General features: G+C 39.0%; 1 protein-coding gene across 1 annotated transcript in view; it reads right to left on the reverse strand.

The window, feature by feature from the left end:
- Positions 1-636: 636 nt before the first annotated feature.
- Positions 637-22,288, reverse strand: part of SERPINB7 (serpin family B member 7) — a 31,154-nt gene continuing 9,502 nt past the window's right edge. Inside the window, exons 3-8 of the mRNA XM_044240968.1 lie at positions 18,961-19,011; positions 18,236-18,352; positions 9,799-9,916; positions 6,276-6,418; positions 4,137-4,283; positions 637-1,782 (exon numbers count right to left, since the gene is read on the reverse strand). Of these exons, the coding sequence (XP_044096903.1) occupies positions 1,384-1,782; positions 4,137-4,283; positions 6,276-6,418; positions 9,799-9,916; positions 18,236-18,352; positions 18,961-19,011 (975 nt within the window). The 3' untranslated portion in view covers positions 637-1,383. The remainder of the gene's footprint in view (positions 1,783-4,136; positions 4,284-6,275; positions 6,419-9,798; positions 9,917-18,235; positions 18,353-18,960; positions 19,012-22,288) is intronic.

Consider the following 22,288-nt stretch of genomic DNA (forward strand, 5'->3'; position numbering starts at 1 on the left):
ACATCTCTTAAATCATGTCACATTAACACATTTGTGTCATATTCATGGATTCTACATTTGTTGAAAATCGAATAGCTGCCAGGTCTAGTATTATGCACCACAGTACCATGCTATAGACTATTCCAGATTTATTTCTTTCCTATTAGGTGAAAGTCTTTTGTGATAAAAAAAAAAAATTGAATAGCCTGCTTATAAAATCCTAAGTGAGTTCAGCTTGGTCTATTGATTCTCAATTTATTTTTTATCTGTTTTGTGAACTTAAATCTTAGTATTTCAAATGGTTTAAAATGACCTTATCAGACTATGCATCTGTAAAAGTAATTTGCATGTGTAATAAATTAGCAATATTTTTTAAAGATTTTATTTATTTATTTGACAGACAGAGATCACAAGTAGGCAGAGAGGCAGACAGAGAGAGAGAGTTCATCCCAGAACCCTGGGATCATGACCTGAGCTGAAGGCAGAGGCTTTAACCCACTGAACCACCCAGGAGCTCCATAAATTAGCAATATTAAACCAAATCAGATTTATATTTAAAAAGCACTCTTTCTGTTCATTGCTAATTTGCTTGGCCTAGCAAGCAAAGGAAGTACTAGTAGTCCACAACTGGTCAGAGGAGAACAATCACACTGTACAGCCATGTTGTATTTATTTATTCTGACAAACAGAGAATAAACTATACAGCACATGAACTATATACTGTAAATAACAAATGGCAAAGTTCAAAGATACATAATGCTTGAAAAACTATGTACACATTAAGTCTTTATCAAGAAAAAAAAAGTCTCTATCAAGGAAAGCCCAAAAAAATAGGAACTTGAAATTATTAATGAAATATCTCAGTTGTCCCCCAATCCCAAATCTGTGTTTTTTTGGCATCTAAATTCAACACTGATTTCAAATCAGATATGTGGAAGGAAACTCTCCAGTGTCTTCTTAGGTTATCCTTCACACTGACATTCAGTAGCTGGGCTTCCTTCCAAGCCCATTTTGCAAAGAAACTGGAATAACTGGGAAAACTATAGAGTTTCAGGCAAATCCCTAGGCTGCTTCCACATTGTCATTACCAGAAGTTCCCCGACGTGATGCCCAGCTCCAGGTTGCAAGGGGTATGGGGATGGGAGTGGGGAGGTGGGGAGGAATGATGGGAATGAGTTGGGGCAGAAAGAGAATGAACTTAGAAAAACGCGAGGCACACAGTGGTAGGCTAAAGCAGAGTCAGGACAATCAGCCAAGTGTCTGCAAAGGGTCAAGTCTCCAAAATCATCTGCCGACCAATATTAAAAGGAAATAAACACGAAGGAAACACCATGTGCTTCAATTACACCTAAATCTATCCTCTTAATGTGGTAGGGACTACTATAATAGAAACCAACTGGATTTTCAAGGGCAAGACACTTTGCCACTAAACAAGATGATGTCATCCTTCCTGATGACGAAGAGGAATGGACGATCAGCTCTGAACACCCTGGACTCGGGCAGCTGCTTTTCTACAATGTTATTTCCTGTGGCAGCAGCGGCCTCCGTGCCCTCCTCAGTGACCTCGATGTAGGACTTATGCATCATTTTGGACACATACAGACGGCCTCCTGAAGCTATACCAGAGAGATCAGCTCTGGATTCATCAAAGATGTCTTTCAGTCCTAGGGCTCTTAAGTGGTGTTTGATTTCATAATTCTTCTCTATCTTGAACTGAGGAAGAAACACCTCAACATACTGAGAGCTCATTTTTCTTGGATTGGTCCACTCCATTAGATTCTGAAAGGTCAGTCTGTTCTCAATCTGTAGGAATATTGAAAAGGCAATTCAATATGCTTAAGGGACAGATAAAACACCAACTACAAAGATAGATGGTTTTCCATAATTATTCTCTTCTGGATATTTGAGTGAAAGTATGTCAATGGGTCCAGAGGATTCTGAAAATGGGAAATTATTAGCACAAATAGTTCAAGCACTCTTTAATAAATCATGTTTAATTTTCTCTGCTATGATAAGGTGTGACTTACTTGTACTTCAAGGCATTTCTTTTCTCTGCCCACATATGAACAAATACAGCCAAAGTGGAACAACAGGCAGGTGAAGGAATTAGAGTAGCAGAGATCATCAGAGGGTGAAAGGAGCTCAGGTCATTTAAGTCAGCATTTCTTGACTATTTCCCATCATGAACGACATAGAAAATGGTAATGTTTGCATAGCTTGCCAGAATAACCAATGGAATGGCAGGTGGCCCAAAGCAAGGAGCCCAGAGCTCTAGCTTCCAGAGTTTAGGTGATCAGTACCTACTAGCATAGGCGCCTACACCACTGGGGGGCTTGGATCCAAATACATCCTCCTTTTCAACACATGGGACAACGGAAGTTCAAGACATTGTAGGAAATATGCCAAATTGCATAGTTGGGCACGTCAGTTATATAGCTAGGAGCCCACAGCCCTCTCTCCAGCACCACTGCTGCCCTCAATGATTTCCCCAATGGAATTCACCAACTCTTGAAAACTGAGAATTGATCAGGGACTAGACCAGATGTACACAGGGAAGAATTTTCATGCACATTGCTTATAAATCTTATATGTAGGTATTTATTCTCAAATTCAGTCTTACTGGAATTTTAAAAGCTTGTCACAGTTATCCTTATCAAAGACCTAAATTTGTTTAATCAAATTTTGTCTGATTACAATTTTATGTGTGTAAATTATCCAGTTTATGGTTAATCTATAATAACTTCTCACTCTGAATTAGAATTATTTCCTCATTTAGCTCACTATAAAGCCAACTTCTCCATTATTTCATTACATAGGATTATATAGGTCTATAGGATAATGTAGGAATGTAGATTTATACTCATCTGATCTAAACATTATTAGCAAGATCTATTACAGAAAAGAAAAACTTAGACAATAAGTATAAGAACAAATCTATCTTTCATGTTATCTGCCATTTGTTTTATATGGGCTAATTTTTCTGTTATGGTAGATTATTTGAAGTTAAAATAACTGATGTATGCTAAAATCTAATTGTGATAATGATTGTCAAGTGAATTATTGGTTTAATATGAGTATCAATATTTTATATTATCACTTTAGGTTTAACAATAGCAACTTCATGACATTTCCTCTTGCTGTTCATCAGAAAAAGTAATTAAAATGAAACTAAATGAAAATCATTATAATGATTCAGTGGTTTTGTCCCTTTAGAAACTGTATTTCTAAAGTTCTAAAATCATGTTTGTAAATCATAGAAAAAAGGATGGATAGAAGTTATGCCTCTAGGTATAAGGAGATCTTCTTTATATTCTTTGTAGTTTCCCAGTTATTTTAGAAGCAAGAATCATCATTTTACTAATCAAAATACCAAAAAATATTTTAAACTTTAGGTGTAAATTTTAGGGTAGCTGATAGGTGTGTACACCCACACATATTTGTACATATGTATGTATCTATCAGATAAATTGATCAAATTCCTTGACCCTCCTTTCCCTGCCCCACATGACTGCTATATGGATCAAATGAGATAACATAAATGCAGCTCAGAGTACATGGCCTGGCACATAATAGATGTTCAATGAATGGTGTCTCTTATTACTTTTGATTGGAAATACAGAGAGGCATGTTGACACCCAGGTTTCTGGGATTTCAGGTCACAGGCTCAGGAGGCTATATAGATAGGCCTTAAAAAAGATCAGGATCTGAGATATGGTGATTCTTCCTTGCTTTGCAGGACTATCACTCTTTGCCTCTTGTACCATGCTGGTCTATTGTCCTAGTCACACCAGTCACAGGGCAGTCCCTAACTTCTGCTTTTCCCAGAGACACAGCAGCTCAGAATGAGACCATACATTTCAGTGCACAAAGGCCCAGGAAAAGACCTAAACTCATGCCATTTTCTCTCCAAAGCTGAGATCTGAGAGGGTTCCAATTTCATAGCTATTCAACTAAAACTGTGTTAAACGGAAATAAGTCAATCTCAGTAGTAACGGTACCTGGCACAGAGTAGGTACTCCTTAAATATTTCAAATGAATAGGGGTAAATCTCTAATTCTTACAACCCAAAATTGTAAAGTTGATGCATAAAAATACAATCAATAATATCCTAAAAATCTTCTAATTCCCCAATAGTGAAAGTGGCAGTAGCAACTTACTTGGGACAGGTCATTTTCAGGCAGCATAATGAACATGCTTATGCCACCGTGATACTTGAGCTCAAGAACCTGTAGGGGTGGGTCTCTAATGACAGAAAAATTGAACTTCCGTTCTTGATGCATCATGGCGACTGCTTTCCCAGGACACTGAAAGTCAAGTCAGAAAAAAATTTTAATTAATTTACCTTATTTCACTTATAAGAATAGTGTTTCAGTTTTCATTTGGTTGATCCTGTAGATTTTTCCTGACTTGCTGCCAACAGTGGTTGCAATGGTTCATGGCTTAGGGATACAAGCACAGACTTTGAGATTAACTGCCTGAATTTAAAACTTCCAGCATGCAATTTTGGGTGAGTTACGTCACCTTTCTGTGCCTCCCTTTCTTCATCAATATAATGGAGGTAAAATAGTCTCTACTGTGCAGGACTGTTGTAAAGATCATGTGAGTTATTATACTTGGAACTTGGTTCATTTCTTTGCACTTAGCATATTATCTGAAAATGTTTATATAGTAAGCAACAAATAATTATTAAATAGCATTGTAATTAAAAATGGATGCTATAGATTTTTTATTTTTATAAGAACTCATTCTTTTTTTTTTTTAAAGATTTTATTTATTTATTTGACAGAGAGAGAACACAAGCAGGGAGAGTGGGAAAGGGAAAATCAGGCTTCCTGTTGAGCAGAGAGCCAGATGCGTGGCTCAATCCCAGGACCCTGGAATCATGCACCAAAGGCAGAAGCTTAACGACTGAGCCACCGAGGTGCCCCTAAGACCTCATTCTTAAATTGTGTGATTTTGATAGTACGGGTCTGTAATTGACTTCTGACGAAAGAAAAAAAAAATCTGTACTGGTCATGGCTATACTTATCACTCATTCAGCGATCTTTGATTTCTACCAGCTCTCACCACTCCTGTATCTAAAAGTTCTGATGTGGAAGAATGCAGAAAGAACATTTCAATAAATAAAACTAAATTTAAAAGTTTAATCTGAGTTTCTCTGTTTCAACACAAAAGGCTGAGTGATTGAAAGAAACTTTAGAGGTCAATTAGTGGAATTGGCTCATTTGTGAGGATGGGAAGGTCTACAGTGGTTAAGCGAACTGGCCTAAGACAATGCAGATTAGCATTGGAATAAGGCAACACAGTATTTTTGACTCCAAAGCCCCTGGTGTTTCTACTATCCCATAAGATTATTGTGTACAAATTGGTAACACACACACACACACACACACACAAGAATATATATTTTACAAAAGTTGATTCAGACTGACACTTGGAGGGCATCCGGGTGGCTCAGTTGTTAAGAGTCTGCCTTCGGCTCAGGTCATGACCGCAAGGTCCTGGGATCAAACCCCTCATCGGCTCTCTACTGGGCAGGAAGTCTGCTTCTCCCTCTCCCACTCCCCCTGCTTGTGTTCCCTCTCTCACTGTGTCTCTCTCTGTCAAATAAATAAATAAAATCTTTTTAAATTTTTTTTAAAAAGACTGACACTTGAGAATGCATAACTTTACTCAACATAACTTTTTCCTTTGTAAAAGGAAACACATCCTGGCTTTGACTCAAGAAAAACCACTGATGTTAAATGACTAGAATTATCTACCCCATAGTTAGAATCACAAAAAATGAAAAGCACACTTTTGTCATATTTTCTTCTTATAGGCATAACTAGATTATCTTAAAATGAATTCACATGTTATTACCTTTCTCAAATTTGAACATATTTTAAGAAATATCAATTTATGGGGCACCTCCAATAGTGTACCATAACCTGCATTATCAGGAAAGTAGGTTGTTTTATAAGCAAGTCACCATATAGTATTGGGTAACCTATAGAAGAAATAAGTAAAGAAATGATGAATCTATCATTTGTCTATGCAAATACCATAATTTCTGCAAAGGAATATTATGACCAAAAAAACCTTTTTTTTAAGATCTTATATTTATTTGAGAGAGAAAGCACAGAGGAGAATAAGAGGGAGAAGCAAACTTCTCACTGAGCAGAGAGCTTGATGCGGAGCTTGATCTCAGGACCCTGACCCTGAGATCATGACCTAAGCCAAAGGTAGATGCTTAACCAACTGAGACACCCAGGTCTCCTGGCCAAAAAAAAAAAATCTAAAAAATATTCCCATACCTTGGGAGATTTGAACAGGCAATTTACAGTTTCATTCTTGGTGAAGGCCAGTTCCCACTTGCCTTTGAAGTACACAGCATTCACTAGCACCATTACAGCCGAAGAACTTATGCTACCTGCTCGAAAGATGTTTTTGATCTTGCCTTTTGAAATATAAATGGAGAAAATATGTTAAGTTTTAATGTATTTTTAAATTTTTTTTTAGATTCATTTATTTATTTGGGAGAGAAGAAGAGAGAGCAGGGGGAGGGACAGAGGCAGAGGGAGAGATAATCTCAAGCAGACTCCCCACTGAGGATGCTCCCTCCACCCCCACCATGGTAGGGCTTGATCTCACCACCCTGAGATCACAGTCTGAACTGAAATCAAGAAGTGAATGCTTAACCAACTGAGCCACCCAAGTGCCCCATTAAAATAATTTTTTAAAAATACAAGGTGAACATGATGTTTTCCTTACAACATAATTATAACAATGATACTGTAATAATCTATGACCAATTGCTCCTCCAGTACTCTCTGAGCACTTTATGTACAATGTTTGATTTAATCCTCACAAAATCTCTGTGAGGCGAGTACTTTCCTGTGGAGGAAGCTGAAACACAGAGAGATGAAGTAATTCGTACAAAATCACACAACAAGAAAGTTAGGGCACCAGGATTCTGACCCAGAAAGACAATTCCCAAAGCCCCTCCTTGCTGTTAAGCACCAAACTACCTTTACTGCCTAGACAAGGCCACAGCACTTCAAATATAATTTAACTCCATTCTGTTGGACTAATTTCTTCCTTCCTTCCGCATGAACAAGATTTTGCTGGATGTCAACCCTATTCTCGATACTTGAATAACAACCATGAGAGGCACAGTCTTTGCCATCATTGGGCTCGCAGGGGAGCAACTGTACACATGGGTACCACAGCCACATGCTGAGTGTGCTGGGGGGGCACAGATGAGGGGCACCCATCTCAGGCTTGGCCCTCTGCTTGAGCTGATGGCAAGGTGGGAGGTGGAGAGAATCTGCATACAGCAGAGGCTGTTTACCCAAACACATGGAAGCACGGAAGAGCACAGTGTATTTGGAGAAACCCTAAGTTATTCCAATGCGTAGGGAAAGTAGGGTTGAAAAGGTTAGAGGCAGGGGCCAATAATGAAGATCCCTGAATGTCTGGTAATAATTTTGGGTTATCCTGAAGGCAATGGAAAATAATTGTTCAGGATTCATTGGAATATAAGAAAGGACACGGTCATGATGGGTCAGATTTACCTTTTAAGAGGATTGCTTTGGCAGTGTGGGAGGATGGAGTTGGGGTGGTAGGACTTGGGTGGGTTTGTTGGAATGTTGACAGCATTTTGAAGTGTGCCCTCCAAATGAGTATTGAGAACTAATGCTTATCAAAATAAGAATAAATTTTGAAATATATTTGCATGAAAAAAGAAGGAAGAGAAATGAATAATTGGTCCAGGCGAAAAAAGATATTAGCAATCTGATACCCTTAAAAACTACACACTAAATAGAATTCCATTCAGTTATTAGGAAAAGCAATTATACGGTTCCTCTTTGTTTGTGAATAGTATATTTGAAACTTGGCTAATGGTCCAAGTAACCCTCTACTGAGGTAATGATGAATGAATAAGCAAAAGAAAACTGGGACACTGTATTCTTGTTCCCAGGACAAGTTGTAGTATGTCAAATGTTTGCAAGTCACATGTTTTTTACTTTTGAGACAGAACCACATTCAGCAAATACTTGTATGTTGTTCAGAGTATAAATCCAAGTCAAGGACTAGGTTTGGGATCGATTGATTAACAAAATAGCAATGAATACATTTCCTTATTTGTTTTGAACTCAACAAGAACATCTGCTGGAATTCAGTTTTTAGCTGTGTGAAAACACTTACCAATAAAGCAATGTACTTTTTCTGGAAGGTACCACTTTTGTCACATACATTATTTGGATACATGAAGAGGGTTTTAAATGAAAGATAAACAATGCATCTTTTAGAGGAAGCAATGATATAAAATATATTTCCCAAATAGTAATTTATGAATGGTCATAATGAAATCAGTATTTGTTTCATAGGCTTGTTTCCCAATCCAATGAGATAATGTAATAGGTAAGATTTCTGAAAAGTATAAAGCATTCAAATTATTAAGATTATTCAGAACCACACTGTGGACAAATACTAAAGCAATTTTCTTTCTTCTTTTATTTAATAATTTATTTGATGTAACCAATAGAACCTAAATATTACCATTTCACCAAATAGTAAATAGAAAAAACTATTAGGGTTGTTTACATTCTTTACTTCATACTTGACCTATGCAATTAAATGGTCATAAAAATTGCAAAGTAGTCTCTAAAAATATGGGAGATAGAATGTGAAGAAAAAAAATATAAACACAGATGTGAACGTAGCCTCCGAACATAACTAGGTCAACTTATTTTTTGTGCATAAAACCAAGGACTAGAATAGAAAATGGGAAAAGGAAGCATTGATTTTTTGAGGTGCTAGGATTGTGTTAAAAAACATATACCATCAAATTTACCATCTTAACAGATCAGTTGTATTAACCATATATGCCTTGTGATATATCACATTTTCAGAACTTACTTCACTTTAAAAAAACTGAAACTCTAAATACATCAAACCACTCCCCTTCACACAACAATCCCCAAAGCCTAGTAACCACCATTATTGGTTTTTTTTTTTAATTGAAGTATAATTAACATACAGTGTTATATTAAGTTTCAGGTATACAATATAATAATCCAATAATTCTACACATTACTCAGTGCTCAAGTTAATTGTACTCACCTATTTCTCCCATCCCCCAACACACCTCGCCTAACCATCTGTTTGTTCTCTGTATTTAAAAGTCGGTTTTTTGTTTGCCTCTTTTTTCCTTTGTTTTGTTTCTTAAATTCCACACGTAAATGAAATGATATTTGCTTTTCTCTGTCTGACTTATTTCACTTAGCATTATACCCTTTAGGTCTGTCCACTGTTGCAAATGGTAATATCTCATCCTTTTTATGGCTGAGTAATATTCCTATCTATCTATCTATCTATCTATCTATCTATGAGATATATATCACATCTTATTCATCCATTAATCTACTGATGGACATGTGGGATGCTTCCACATCTTGGCTACTGTAAATAACAGTGCAATAACCACGGGCATACATGTATTTTTTCAAATCAGTGTTTTTCATTTCCTTTGGATAAATACCCAGTAGTGGAATTACTAGATATTGATATCTAGTAACCTATTGATTACTAGATATTGATAGCTCTGTTTTTAGCTTTTGAGGTACCTCTATTGTGTTTTCCATAGTGGCTGCACCAATTTGTCTTACCACCACGAGTGCATGAAAAATATTCAATAGCATCAATCATTACTTTGGATTAGGAGGAACTGTTCCTTGCATGTTTTACAAAAGATGTCCAGCTCTAAAGTTGGCCATTCTCAGTATTCACATATCACTGGCAAATCTTGTAAAAAAAAAATAGGGTTCCACTCACCATGTGTTTCATTTTCAATCCATTTATTGATTTTATATCTGGTATCTTCTACATCATTTGTGAAGTCAACTCGTTCCACTTTAGCATTGTATAATTTTTCAGCACACTCAATATAGTTCTATAAATATAAATAATTACAGTTCTGTAAGTGATACATAGTTCTTATAGTCACAAGTCATCATTAACTAAGCATATAAAAACTCTGTTTTTCAACTTGTCTCTTCATTTCCACCATTTTACTCAAAGACTCATTCCCCACTCAAAGATGAGGAAATATGGGTAGAAATATGAAAATATGGCTGGATAGTTTGCTGGAGAACCTGAAATTGAATTTGCACAGCAAGCACAATATTTGAACCTGTTTATCTGAAGTAGATTAGGGGAGGCTAACAGGGATTATGGCTAAAGCCCACTTCCTTGGCTTTAGCACTGTTTTCTCACCATAAGTACTTCAACAGTGTCCTTGCTCATCTCCCTTGCTTGTGTCACCCGCTTCCTACTGAAAGCATTAAGAAGGTTTCCAGGCAACTTCTTGTACTTAAGATAAAGCTCAAGCCCCTGGACCTGGCCTGCATTTGAAAGAAAAAAAAAAGAAGACAAGTTGAAGAAGATGAGCAGAAAAGTAAGGCCCCAAGCAATAGTACACTCAGAGGAGTAAGAGTATCTTTGCACACTCAGGAGACCCACAGGAATTTTTGATGACTGAAGCATGTGGTGAAAGGGGAAAATGGAGGACAGGAGCCAGGACAGAGGAAGAGCATGACTATCTTGTTTCCCTGGAAAAGGAGCTTTCATTTTATTTTAGGGAGAGTTATTAAAAGGATTTAAACAGGAGAGTAATATAATTAAATATGCATTTCATAAAGGTAACTCTGAAATCAGCATAGGAAAAAAAATGAATGGAAATAGAGGGACTTACTAAAATGTCCTTATAGTTTATCTTTAGGAATATAAAGAGGTCCTGAATTGAAGCACTGGCAGTTTCCAGGGCCATGGGGAGGACAAAACAAATTTTAGAGATACACTAAGAAGGTAGAACTAACTCTTTCTTGTCCCCTACCCTTCCCTTTCCTTGTTGAATAGCTGAGACTCAAAGCCATTAGGAGGGGCAAATCTAGGTAGGTAAACATCTCGGGAGGGGAGGACCAGTGTGGCAGAGCTGGATGGATAGCAGAGCTCCATCATGGTGAGGAGAAATTCAACACAAAGTATTAGCAGCCAAAGGAGACAAAGAACACATTGCCTTGTCAGGGAAGCCCAGCTCTGGAATTCAAGCTTAGGCAGAATCCAGAGGCATTCCTGAGAAGGAGTGGCCTCATGCAGGTATTAGATCCTAAATAGTGTGAAGTGGACATTCTTGTGGGGTGTCAAAGCCCAAAAAAAGTGACAGGAGCACAGGAACATCTCTGTGGTGGGCAACGACCATGGGATGTGGGGGACTAAGACGAGGGAAGACATATACACCTATGTGTGTGTGTGTGTGTGTGTGTATACACATAGCCTAGCATGGAGGGGCAGATCTCTCATGGGATAAAGGAGGTGTTTTCACATTGGGAGGAGCAACAGCATCCATCAGTGATGGGAAATGGGTTACATAGAGGGAGATTGATCAAGCAAGTAAATATGTAAGAATAATACAGCCAGATTTCTCAGTGCCGGAGAAGGGAGTTAAATGAACACAGAAAAAGAGAAAAAAAAAATGGACCCTGTGGTGTTTGATGGAAATTGGAGATATCAGTAGGAACCCATGGGTTTTGCTATATTTGGGTAAAAAGATGAACATTGATTTAATATGTGCATGTATTTTCCTAAAAAGGAACTAGGGCTCCTGGAGAAATGGCTGATTCTAGGGCTGAGGCAGGGAAAGAAGATGAGATTGGGAATTCTCATGGTGCCAGAAAGAAAGTGCTCAAATGAGGTGGGCATGTCAAACAAGTATAGATGTCAATAGAAGGGATAATTTGAACATGAAAATAATATGACGGATTAACCCTTTGGCTAAAACAAGACACCATGGGTCCATATTATTATAAATAAACAAATAAATATCTTTTATCAAAAATGAGATATTTACATAGTCTGAAAGCCATTCCTCACAAAATACTTAACAACAAAGGGAAAAAGAGTAACTTCACAGTAGAGAAACCCAGCATACATCCCTGTAATCATGTGACCAAAGATGGCAGGACAAGCAACAGGATAAATCAGAATCCTGCCAGTGTGCCACGGGGATAACACAACAAAAACAAACAGGCTTCGTTGGATGTTTCCATCAAATCTGGTGCAAATGTTAGCTAATACTATGGTGATAATTCTTGCATAATATGTAAGTGAATCAAATCAACATGCTCTATACCTTAAATTTATACTATATTATATATCAATCATAATTCAGAAATGCTGGGAGAAAATAGGACTCTAATCATGAAGACATATCAAAAAAACCCACACTGAAGGGCATTCTAAAATATATCTGGCCTAAAACTGGACACTAAATAATCATCAAAAGTGTCAAGATCATGAAAGTCAAGACAGGCTATGAACTGTTCCAAATCGAAGGAGACTAAAAGTGAGTCAACAACAGAATATAATGATTGATTCTGAGCTAAGGGATGATGTTGGGCTGACTGGTGACACCCAAAAGGATCTGAAGATGGGCTGAATGTCCACTGTTAACTTCCTGATCTTGATGGTTGTATGGTGACTATGTAGAAGAATGCCATTGTAGGAATTACATGAAAGTATTCAAATATGATAAAGCATCTTAAATGCTTCAGGAGGAAAGTGTTCTTTCTATAATACTTGGAACTTCTATGTGAGCTTGAATTTATTTCAAATAACTTTTTTTTGAAAGTAGAAGGAAAATCAATTAACGCTTCTTCACTGATCAACAGTGAAGCTCCAGGGAAAGGAAATGTCAAAGTTGATCAAAATACCTAGTAGGTCATTCACTGAAAGAGAACCCAGACGAAAGAGAATATGTGGGGATAAGAGAGATGCTGTGTTGAAGAACCTATAAATGCCCACGTGAAGACTGGCAGTAGGCAGGCAGAGAGATGAGCATGACATTGAGGGCGAGGAATGAATGATCTGTGGAGGTACAGAGGACAACATCAAGTTAAACTTTCTAAGTCAATCATCTCTTCTTAGAAGAGGCCAGAGGGCAGAACCCTAAAGAGCAACAGTATTTCAGAGATGAATAAATGAATAAAGATAAACAAAGGAAAGTGAAATGAAGAGAAGGTAGAAAACCAGGAAAAATCAATGCCATAGAAACCATGAGAGGAGAAAGTTCCAGGGATCTCCAATAGCATTGAATACTAAAGAGGCAGGTAAGACCCAGACTGCAAAGTGCCCATAGCTTGGTGTCCACTGGAAGCCAATAGTCACCTTGGTAAGAGGAGCTTCAGGAGAATGTGGAAGGTAGAAGCTAGTTTGCAATAGATGGAGCAGTGAGAGAGGGTGAAAAAAATGGATTCTGCCTGTACATATCATCCCTCAAATAATATTTTTCAAGTTTAGACTGTCAGAGTGAGAAACACAGAAATGGAAAGAGAATCATGGGGTAACTTTTTAAAAAAGGAGAGAAAAATTGAGAAGATGTGTATCTGGAGCACATTTATATGTGATGAAGAAGAAGAAAACAGAGTGACAGAAGTTCATGAAAAATACAGAAACAGCACCAAGAAACTGGGGGCAAGGGAGGGGGTGAGGTGGCAAGGAGAAATGGAGGACTTATCCATTAAGCAAAGTGTTCCCCCGATATTGAAGGAAAAGGGGAAAGGGAGCAGGGTGTTATTTGGGGTATGGATCTGCTCTGATTGCCTATTTTCTTTGTCAAGTAGAAGACAAGTGGAGATGGGAATTTATTGCTTAAATAGGAAAATGACAGTGTTAAAATGTCTACACTGCCTAGAGCAAATCTATACTTTCAGTGCCATCCTGATCAAAATTCCACTGGCATTTTTCAAAGAGCTAGAGCAAACAATCCTAAAATTTGTATGAAACCAGAAGAGACCCCGAATTGCTAAGGATATGTTGAAAAAGAAAAACAATACTGAGGGCATCACATTGCCTGATTTCAAGCTTTACTACAAAGCTGTGATCACCAACACAGCATGGTACCGACACAAGATCAGTGAAACAGAGTAGAGAGCCCAGATATGGACCCTCAACTTGATGGTCAAATAATCTTCGACAAAGTAGGAAAAAAAATACAGTGGAAAAAAGACAATCTCTTCAATAAATTGTGCTGGGAAAATTGGACAGCTATGTGTAGAAGAATGAAACTTGACCATTCTCTTAAACTATACACAAAGATAAACTCAAAATGGATAAAAGACCTCAACATGAGGCAGGAATCCATCAGATCCTAAAGGAGAACATAAGTAGCAACCTCTTTGACATTGGCCACAGCAACTTCTTTCAAGATATGTCTCCAAAGGCAAAGGAAACAAAAGCGAAAATGAACTTTTGGGACTTCATCAAGATCAAAAGCTGCACAGCAAAGGAAACAGTCAACAAAACAAAGAGGCAACCCATGGAATGGGAGAAGATATTCGCAAATGACACTACAAAGGGCTGATATCCAAGATCTATAAAGAACTCCTCAAACTCAACACACAAAAAACAGATAATCACATCAAAAAATGGGCAGAAGACAGACACTTCTCCAAAGAAGATATACAAATGGCTAACAGACACATGAAAAAATATTCAACATCATTGGCCATCAGGGAGATTCAAATCAAAACCACATTGAGATATCCCCTTACACCAATTAGAATGGTCAAAATAAACAAGACAGTAAACAACATGTGTTGGAGAGGATGTGGAGAAAGGGGAACCCTCTTGCACTCTTACACCGTTGGTGGGAATGCAAGTTGGTGCCACCACTTTGGAGAACAGTGTGGAGATTCCTTAAGAAATTAACAATAGAGCTTCCCTATGATCCTCCGATTGCACTACTGGGTATTTACCCCAAAGATACAGATGTCGTGAAAAGAAGGGCCATCTGTACTCCAATGTTCATAGCAGCAATGGCCACAGTCGCCAAACTATGGAAAGAACCAAGATGCCCTTCAACAGAAGAATGAATAAAGAAGATATGGTCCATATACACTATGGAGTATTATGCCTCCATCAGAAAGGATGAATACCCAACTTTTGTAGCAACATGGATGGGACAGGAAGAGATTATGCTGAGTGAAATAAGTCAAGCAGAGAGAGTCAATTATCATATGGTTTCACTTACTTGTGGAGCATAAGGAATAACACAGAGGACATTGGGAGATGGGCGTGAGAAGTGAGTTGGGGGAAATTGGAGGGTGAGATGAACCACGAGAGACTGTGGACTCGGAGAAACAAACTGAAGGTTTGGGAAGGGAGGGGGGTAGGGGGAGAGGTGAGCCTGGTGGTGGTGGGTCTTAAGGAGGGCACATATTGCATGGAGCACTGGGTGTGTTGATTAAACAATGAATTCTGGGACACTGAAAAGAAATTAAAAAAAAAAAAAAAAGAAAGTGCATTATTCTGAGGCAGATTTGTTTCTACCTATAGAAGAGAAGCTGGAATATAAGACAACTCAATTCTATTTTTTTTCTCTAGATACAATTTGTTCCAAGAACTTATATGATGTATTCACCTTTAATAAAGAGACACCATTGTTTTGTCTCTTAAGAATTCTTCCATTAATTTTAAGAATATCAAATGGTCTATCCAGAGCTAAAATACTCATCCTATGTATATTACAACATGTATTTCCATTTCAGTATTAAAGTAAGTTCCTATTTAAAAAAAAAAAAGAGAGAGAGAGAGAGAGAGAAGAAGAAGCTTAAAAGCTTAAAGTGCTTGTGTAGTATGGGAATTCTATTTTTGAGGTGAACACACAAATGGCTATAAAATTTAGGAGCTAAGTCCCAGTGTTGGGTTTTGGGTAGGCGGAGAGCAGTAGGCGTGCAGGCAGTCACCTCAGGAACCCAGAGCAGCAGTTCTGAGGAGAACAGAGGTGTTACCCTGAGGTCTCAGGTTATCCCAGATGACCCAGACATCCACCCACCCACCCCACCCAAAGGCAGTGGTGTCACTCTGTTACTGCTGGGATTCTGATAACCAGGGGAAGCGGGATGTGCACTAAAGAAAACCCAGGGCCATTTCCACCAACTCCCATGGCTTCTAGTCCTTACCTGAGCTCCCACAGCACTGGGCCCTTTTCCTGCTCCAGGACCAACTAAACAAATCTAAGGAAGCAGAGATTAGAGCTCCTGGTATAAACCTAGTTGAAACTGATGGTGGCCATAAGGGGTTGCTGGGAAATGGAGAGAAGAGAAGAGCTTTCAGAAACTGGTGTGAGGAATAAGGGAAATTACTGTGAGCGCCCAGCTGACTGCTGGGCAGCATGGAGGACACCTAGCAGGGCTAGGAGCCCGTGGTGTCCTGGTGGTGACCGCACACACCGAGGCTTGGCACAAGTGTCACCTAGGGGCCGAGGCACAGCTGCTGAGGGAAGTCAAGGGACTGATCCGGGTGGGGCTATGTTGGGGGAGAGAGAGAGCTCATATGTTGAGAGATGATTAGAGATGGAAAAGTTGCATAACTCGATGCAGTTGAAGAACAGGTAGAGCGGGACTGAAATAATGAGAGAATGAGAAGCATGAAATGATGTGGCCACTGACAGGGCAACTCCACTTGTAGATTGGAGTGGAACAGTTCTGGGTGTTGATGAGTTTCAGGGTGGGGCTTGGGCATTTGTTACTGTAATGGCATAGGGAGAGAGGGTCAGGAGACTGTAAGGAGGGAAACTGAGCTCACAGCTGGCTGTTACAGGGACACTGAAGTCACCCTCAATGGTGGCAGAGCTTGGGGCAATAGGGAATGACCTTCACAGAGGTCTGACCAAGACAGATTTAGCACAGATTCAGGGAGGAGAGTGGAGAAAAGTATCAGAGATGGCAGCTGGGTCTTCTCCATACATTTTGTAAAGAAAATGTATGCATTATTATTATCTTCTTCAATTCAAATAGACTCCTTCATATTCAAATATGAGTAAAATACTGTTACACAACAAAATGTAGAAAATTTGGAGACGATCTATCTTTGTACTGCACTGACAACTGAAAGGCAAGTCATGCTTTTAATCAAAAGTAGTTTTTAGAATAGCTGTGTTTGTAAATGTCTGGGAGGAAAAACAATGGCAGCGTCTATTTTCCATGCTGGTGATTGGATCGCACCTTTCCTAGGCTGGGTGCATACAGTGAGTCCCAGATAAAGGAACATGGAAATGTGCTATAAATAGTAACATGACAGACACATCAACTTCCAGGTTAAAAGGGTTAGCAGTCCCTCAGGGAGTCCGCAGTACGTGTGGGAAAAGAGACACGAAATGTGGAGTTGAACATACAAGGCGGCCCTGGAAAGCTTGTGTAGGATTCTTCTGGAAAGATTAAAACACAAAGTGGCCTAGTGCTTCATACCTGGCAGGCTGCCGAAGGGCTTGGGCGCGGTGTAGGAAGGGACAAAGATCTGTGTGGGTGACAGACAGGAGACAATAAAGGTTGGGTGGAACACAGACACTGGCACAGACACAAGTGGAGATCAGCCCAGAGATGTCACGGAAGCAGAGCTTTATGGTCGTCTGACGAGTGGAGAATCACAGGGAGCACAAACACGCCCTGAAAACCATGGCCACTGCAGCTCTGAACAGCGCTAACCAGCTTCTGGCTGTCACTGCGACAGTGGCTGTAACGCACGCGTGGCGCCTGCGAGAAGCCCGGGGGGCCTATAGGGTTCAGTCTGGGTCTCCCTGGTCTTTGCGTGAGCAGAAAGCCACGGTGAGTGAAATGAAAGCACAGAAACCACCCAGTAACGTGGAAACTTCACCCGCTGACCTCACGCGAGCCAGACCCTGCCTTTGGACCAGCCTGAGCCGCTCCTCCGCCAGCAGCTGGCTGTATCCGCCCATGTCCCCTACCAGGACACTCGCCGCCGTCAGTGATCCCATGGCAAAGTCACTGTTGACAGGAGGGGTGAAAGGGCGTGGCTGAAACAGAGGAGGTGGACTCAGCCCTGGGGATCCACAAGGATCCCAGGAGACACAAAGCTCAGAAGAAAAGTGGGTAGACTTTTTTCTCTGCTGCCCACCGACCCTAAGTGGGCTGCCTGCTCCTCCCTTCCCATCACTGCCAGAGGACATAGTCTCCTGTTTTGGAGCCTCTCAGTCTGGGGACCCTGAATATGGGGAGTGCTCAGCTCCAGTAATGCTGTACTCTAGAAACAGGAGAGATGAAATTTCAAAGATGTCTGGGAACATAATTAGCAGCTATAAGAAAAAAAAATCACCACTGTATCGTTCTGTAGAAAGACAAAAGCCTTTTGCAGATGATGGGTTGAACTGGGGTCCAGAGTGGAAATAACCTGTGACAGGGAAGGCCACACTTACCTTATGAAAGTCAAACACTTTTTCTGCAAAAAGACCATTGGCGATGTGGAGTTCGTAATCCCTATGGGATGTGTTTATATCAGAGAGAACTCTTTTCAGTTGAGACTGAAGTCCTGGCTGTTATTAAAAAGATATATAAAAATGTGTTACAGGACTGCAAATATATCCACACTCTTATTTACACATAACATAAAATATGTATATTATACCATGAAAGAACTGAAAAATAATGATGTTTGTAAATTCAGCTACACCACCTCTATTTACAATTTCTTGCCCTTTCTCAAATAGTACCTGTGATCAAAGTTAATTACAAATTTTACTAAAATAGTTAACTTGAGTGCTCACTTCGGCAGCACATATAAAATAATTAACTTAAGAATAAAATTATTAACAGCAGATAATGAATTTGCCTTGCATGTATACTAAATAATTCATTTTACCAATATAAGTTGGCTGTGAATATCAAAGGATAAAAGCAAAACATTTATTTCCAAACTATCTTGCCAAAATCTGGCCAACACAGAAGTAAAATATTGGTAAGTTAATAATTAACAAGTAAATTACCAAAAATTGTCCTTGAGATGTCACAAGATGGAAATCTGAGTGAGACACATTCCCTTGCTTGGAAAGATGGTAAGCATAATTAAATACATCAGTGCCATAGTGATTTCTCTAAAGTCAGTCTCACAATCTCTTTCCCTGAAAGAACGTGTTGTCTTTACCTGAGCCTGAGAAGAGCTTCCCCATCCCGAGGCTGTGTTGAAGTGAAGCATCTGCAAACAGGGAGTAAGGAAATCAGTTAGCAGGTCCTACTCGAGGGGAAGGGACCCCACAAAATAAAGGAAGGAAGGGACTCATTGTTAGTGGTTGTGCTTGCATGTGTGCTTCAGAGCAGAAAATAGGTAGCTATTGACTTGGTTAGAACACAGGTCATGACTATGAGCTACTGACAGAACACAGGTCATGCATTGGGGAAAGCACCCAGCAGCTGGCAGAGTGAATAAATCGATGGCTACAAAATGAATTGTGTCTACGAATCATTTTGGTTTGCTCACTCTCACGGAGCAATTGAACAATTATTCACTGATTAAACCTGACAAGGATTTAAAAAGTATCAAATGAGCAATTTTATTTGCCCACATGGCAGGCAAGATTAAGGCTAATGATGCAGGCACGAAGATATAAAAGAGAGACAAAGGTACTGGATATCTAAGAAATCCTAAATGAAGCAAAATTGGGACTTGAGAGATGTGAAAACAAAATAAAACAAAAAAGGTCCTACAATTATTTGAAATTAAGTAGTTTTAGGCTTTTCCTTTTCCAGTGTGGCTCTCATAATCCCATTATTCTACTATTGCTATTCTGCCCAAGCTTTAATTTTCTATTGCACTTTATCTATTATCTATTGCACTTTTAATTTCCCCAGGCCCTTATGGCCATGGGATCTGAAACACAAAACGGCTTCTCTACAAGGAAGTGATAAGGGTGCTAAGCAGTGATAATCATTTATGCAGCCATCTGGAGCAAAATGAATGCGCACTGACAGAGACAGATAAGATTTTCTGTAAAGAGATGTAAGTTTTCTTTAAGGGGTCATATGCGGGGGCGCCTGCATGGCCCGAAGAGTTAAGAGTCTGCCCTTGGCTCGGGTTATGATCCCAGTGTCCTGGATGGAGTCCCAGGTCATATGCTCAGCATGGAGTCTGTTTCTCCCTCTCCCTCTCCCTCTGCTGCTCCCCCTGCTTGTGGTCTCTCTGTCTTTCTGTCTCTCAAATGAATAAATAAAATCTTTAAAAAAGAGGGGGAGGTCATGTGTGCTATATTTGAACCATATCCCTGGTGGGAGGTAGAAGTAGGGAGAAGAGGTAAAGGACCACTCTGACACTGGGTAAAGAAATTATGGATGGGAATCTAATTAGGTCAATGTTAATATTTGTGTGTCTGTGGAGGCTTTCAACTTCAAGACTTTAAGACTTTGGACCCCTAATCAATAGCACCATCTTATTGGCTAGGATGAAATGGAAGAACTACATAAGATAGATGAAAACCTATGAAGGCAATGAGTGTCATTATTAGTCTTAATAGGTCACAGAGAATTGGAACCTACCTTAATTTCTACATCCTCTTAATTTGAAATAATAATTAACATGAGATGGAGTAAGAGATAAGGCAAAGGCAACAAGGCAAACTTGATATACAAATTAGTAGTCTATTTAAAATTCACTGGTGGGGTCTCTGCAGGCATGGAGGCACCATGCTTCATGCCCCAGATGTCATCCTGTCCCCCAGGTTCGATGCCACTGTGGAATATGAAACATATCAGGTTCCTTTCTCATTTTGCCTTGGCATTGGATAGACTGGTATTTGGGAATATATGGAGGTACCAGAAACATAAAATATCATGGGACAGTGTCAGGACTCAAAAATGCTAATGTCTTTTCTGAACTAATTCTTGTGGAACCAAGGAAATATTATAAAAATTGACTTGAATGAATCTCTCTGCTTGACTTATTTCACTCAGCATAATCTCTTCCAGTCCCATCCATGTTGCTACAAAAGTTGGGTATTCATCCTTTCTGATGGAGGCATAATACTCCATAGTGTATATGGATCCCATCTTCCTATCCATTCGTCCGTTGAAGGGCATCTTGGTTCTTTCCACAGTTTGGCGACCGTGGCCATTGCTGCTATAAACATTGGGGTACAGATGGCCATTAGAGAGGAGAAGGGAGTTGGGGGAAATTGGAAGGGAAGGTGAACCATGAGAGACTATGGACTCCAAAAAACAATCTGAGGGGTTTGAATTGGCGGGGGGTGGGAGGTTGAGGTACCAGGTGGTGGGTATTATAGAGAGCACAAATTGCATGGAGCACTGAGTGTGGTGAAAAAATAATGAATACTGTTATACTGAAAATAAAAAATAAATTAAAAAAAAATTATATGAATCCCCAGAAGTCGTTCTTGTTAACTTTTTGAAAAAAGCTTTAACGAGTAAAAATATTTTATTCTTTGATCATTTATAATTTTACTCTATTTTGATAATAATCTAGTTGTCTCTTCTGACATTCCTAATTGGCTTTTAGTAAACTGGGCTGGTACAATATTGAGGTGATACATATATTTTTTATATTTTCAAAAATTCTAAGATATTACACATTCAACAATAAAACTACAATGACTAAAGGTGAATAGTGATACCAGTAAATATTCAAATGTAACAGGTATTAAATAAAATATCAAAGGGCATAGTCATCACAATCCAAAATGCCGGCAGTCCTGTGCTCTCGTATCCCCTGACTGACCCTATGAAGGAAAGTCAGAATTTCTTTTTCTTGTTCATAACTGATAACATATTTAGATAATGGCAAACAAGGAAAATCATGGGCCGTCACAATTTTAAAAATTTTAGGATCTTCGGACGGAAGTTTAAAAAAAAAAAAAGATTTTGAATCGCTGCATCCTGGTGGCCTTCCACCTGTGTATTCATGACCAATTATAAAACTATTATGTTTTCTCACAAAAGTGGTAGAATAAGTAACATATTAAAATGATTATTTTTTGAAATGTTTTTGGTAAAACCCACTTATTTTAAAGAAAATTCTTATTTGGGTGCCTGGGTGGTTGGGCAACTGCCTTCAGCTCAGGTCCTGATCCGGGAGACCTGGGATCAAGTCCCGCACCGAGTTCCCAGCTCCATGGGGAGTCTGCCGCTCCCTCTGACCTCTCCTCTAATGCTCTCTCTCACTCTGTCTCTCTCTCTCTCAAATAAATAAACAAAATCTTAAAAAAAAAAAAAGAAAATTCATATTTGTATATCTTCTAAATAACACTGTAATATAAAGACATGATTAAAGATAAAAAAAATAATGACATACTTTATTTCAATGAAATGCTATGTGAGAGAAAGAGAAGAGTAGGTAGCTCAAAGAAAAGAAAAATACATTTGAAAAAGCACTGTATCAGTGTGAGCAGGAGTGTTTCTGTTCATTGCCAAACTCCTGTTGACCGGAAGGATCACCAAATCATTTTCCGTAAACTATAAAACAAAAT

Source organism: Neovison vison, chromosome 3, assembly GCF_020171115.1.
Source record: "Neovison vison isolate M4711 chromosome 3, ASM_NN_V1, whole genome shotgun sequence".
NCBI classification, from domain to species: domain Eukaryota; kingdom Metazoa; phylum Chordata; class Mammalia; order Carnivora; family Mustelidae; genus Neogale; species Neogale vison.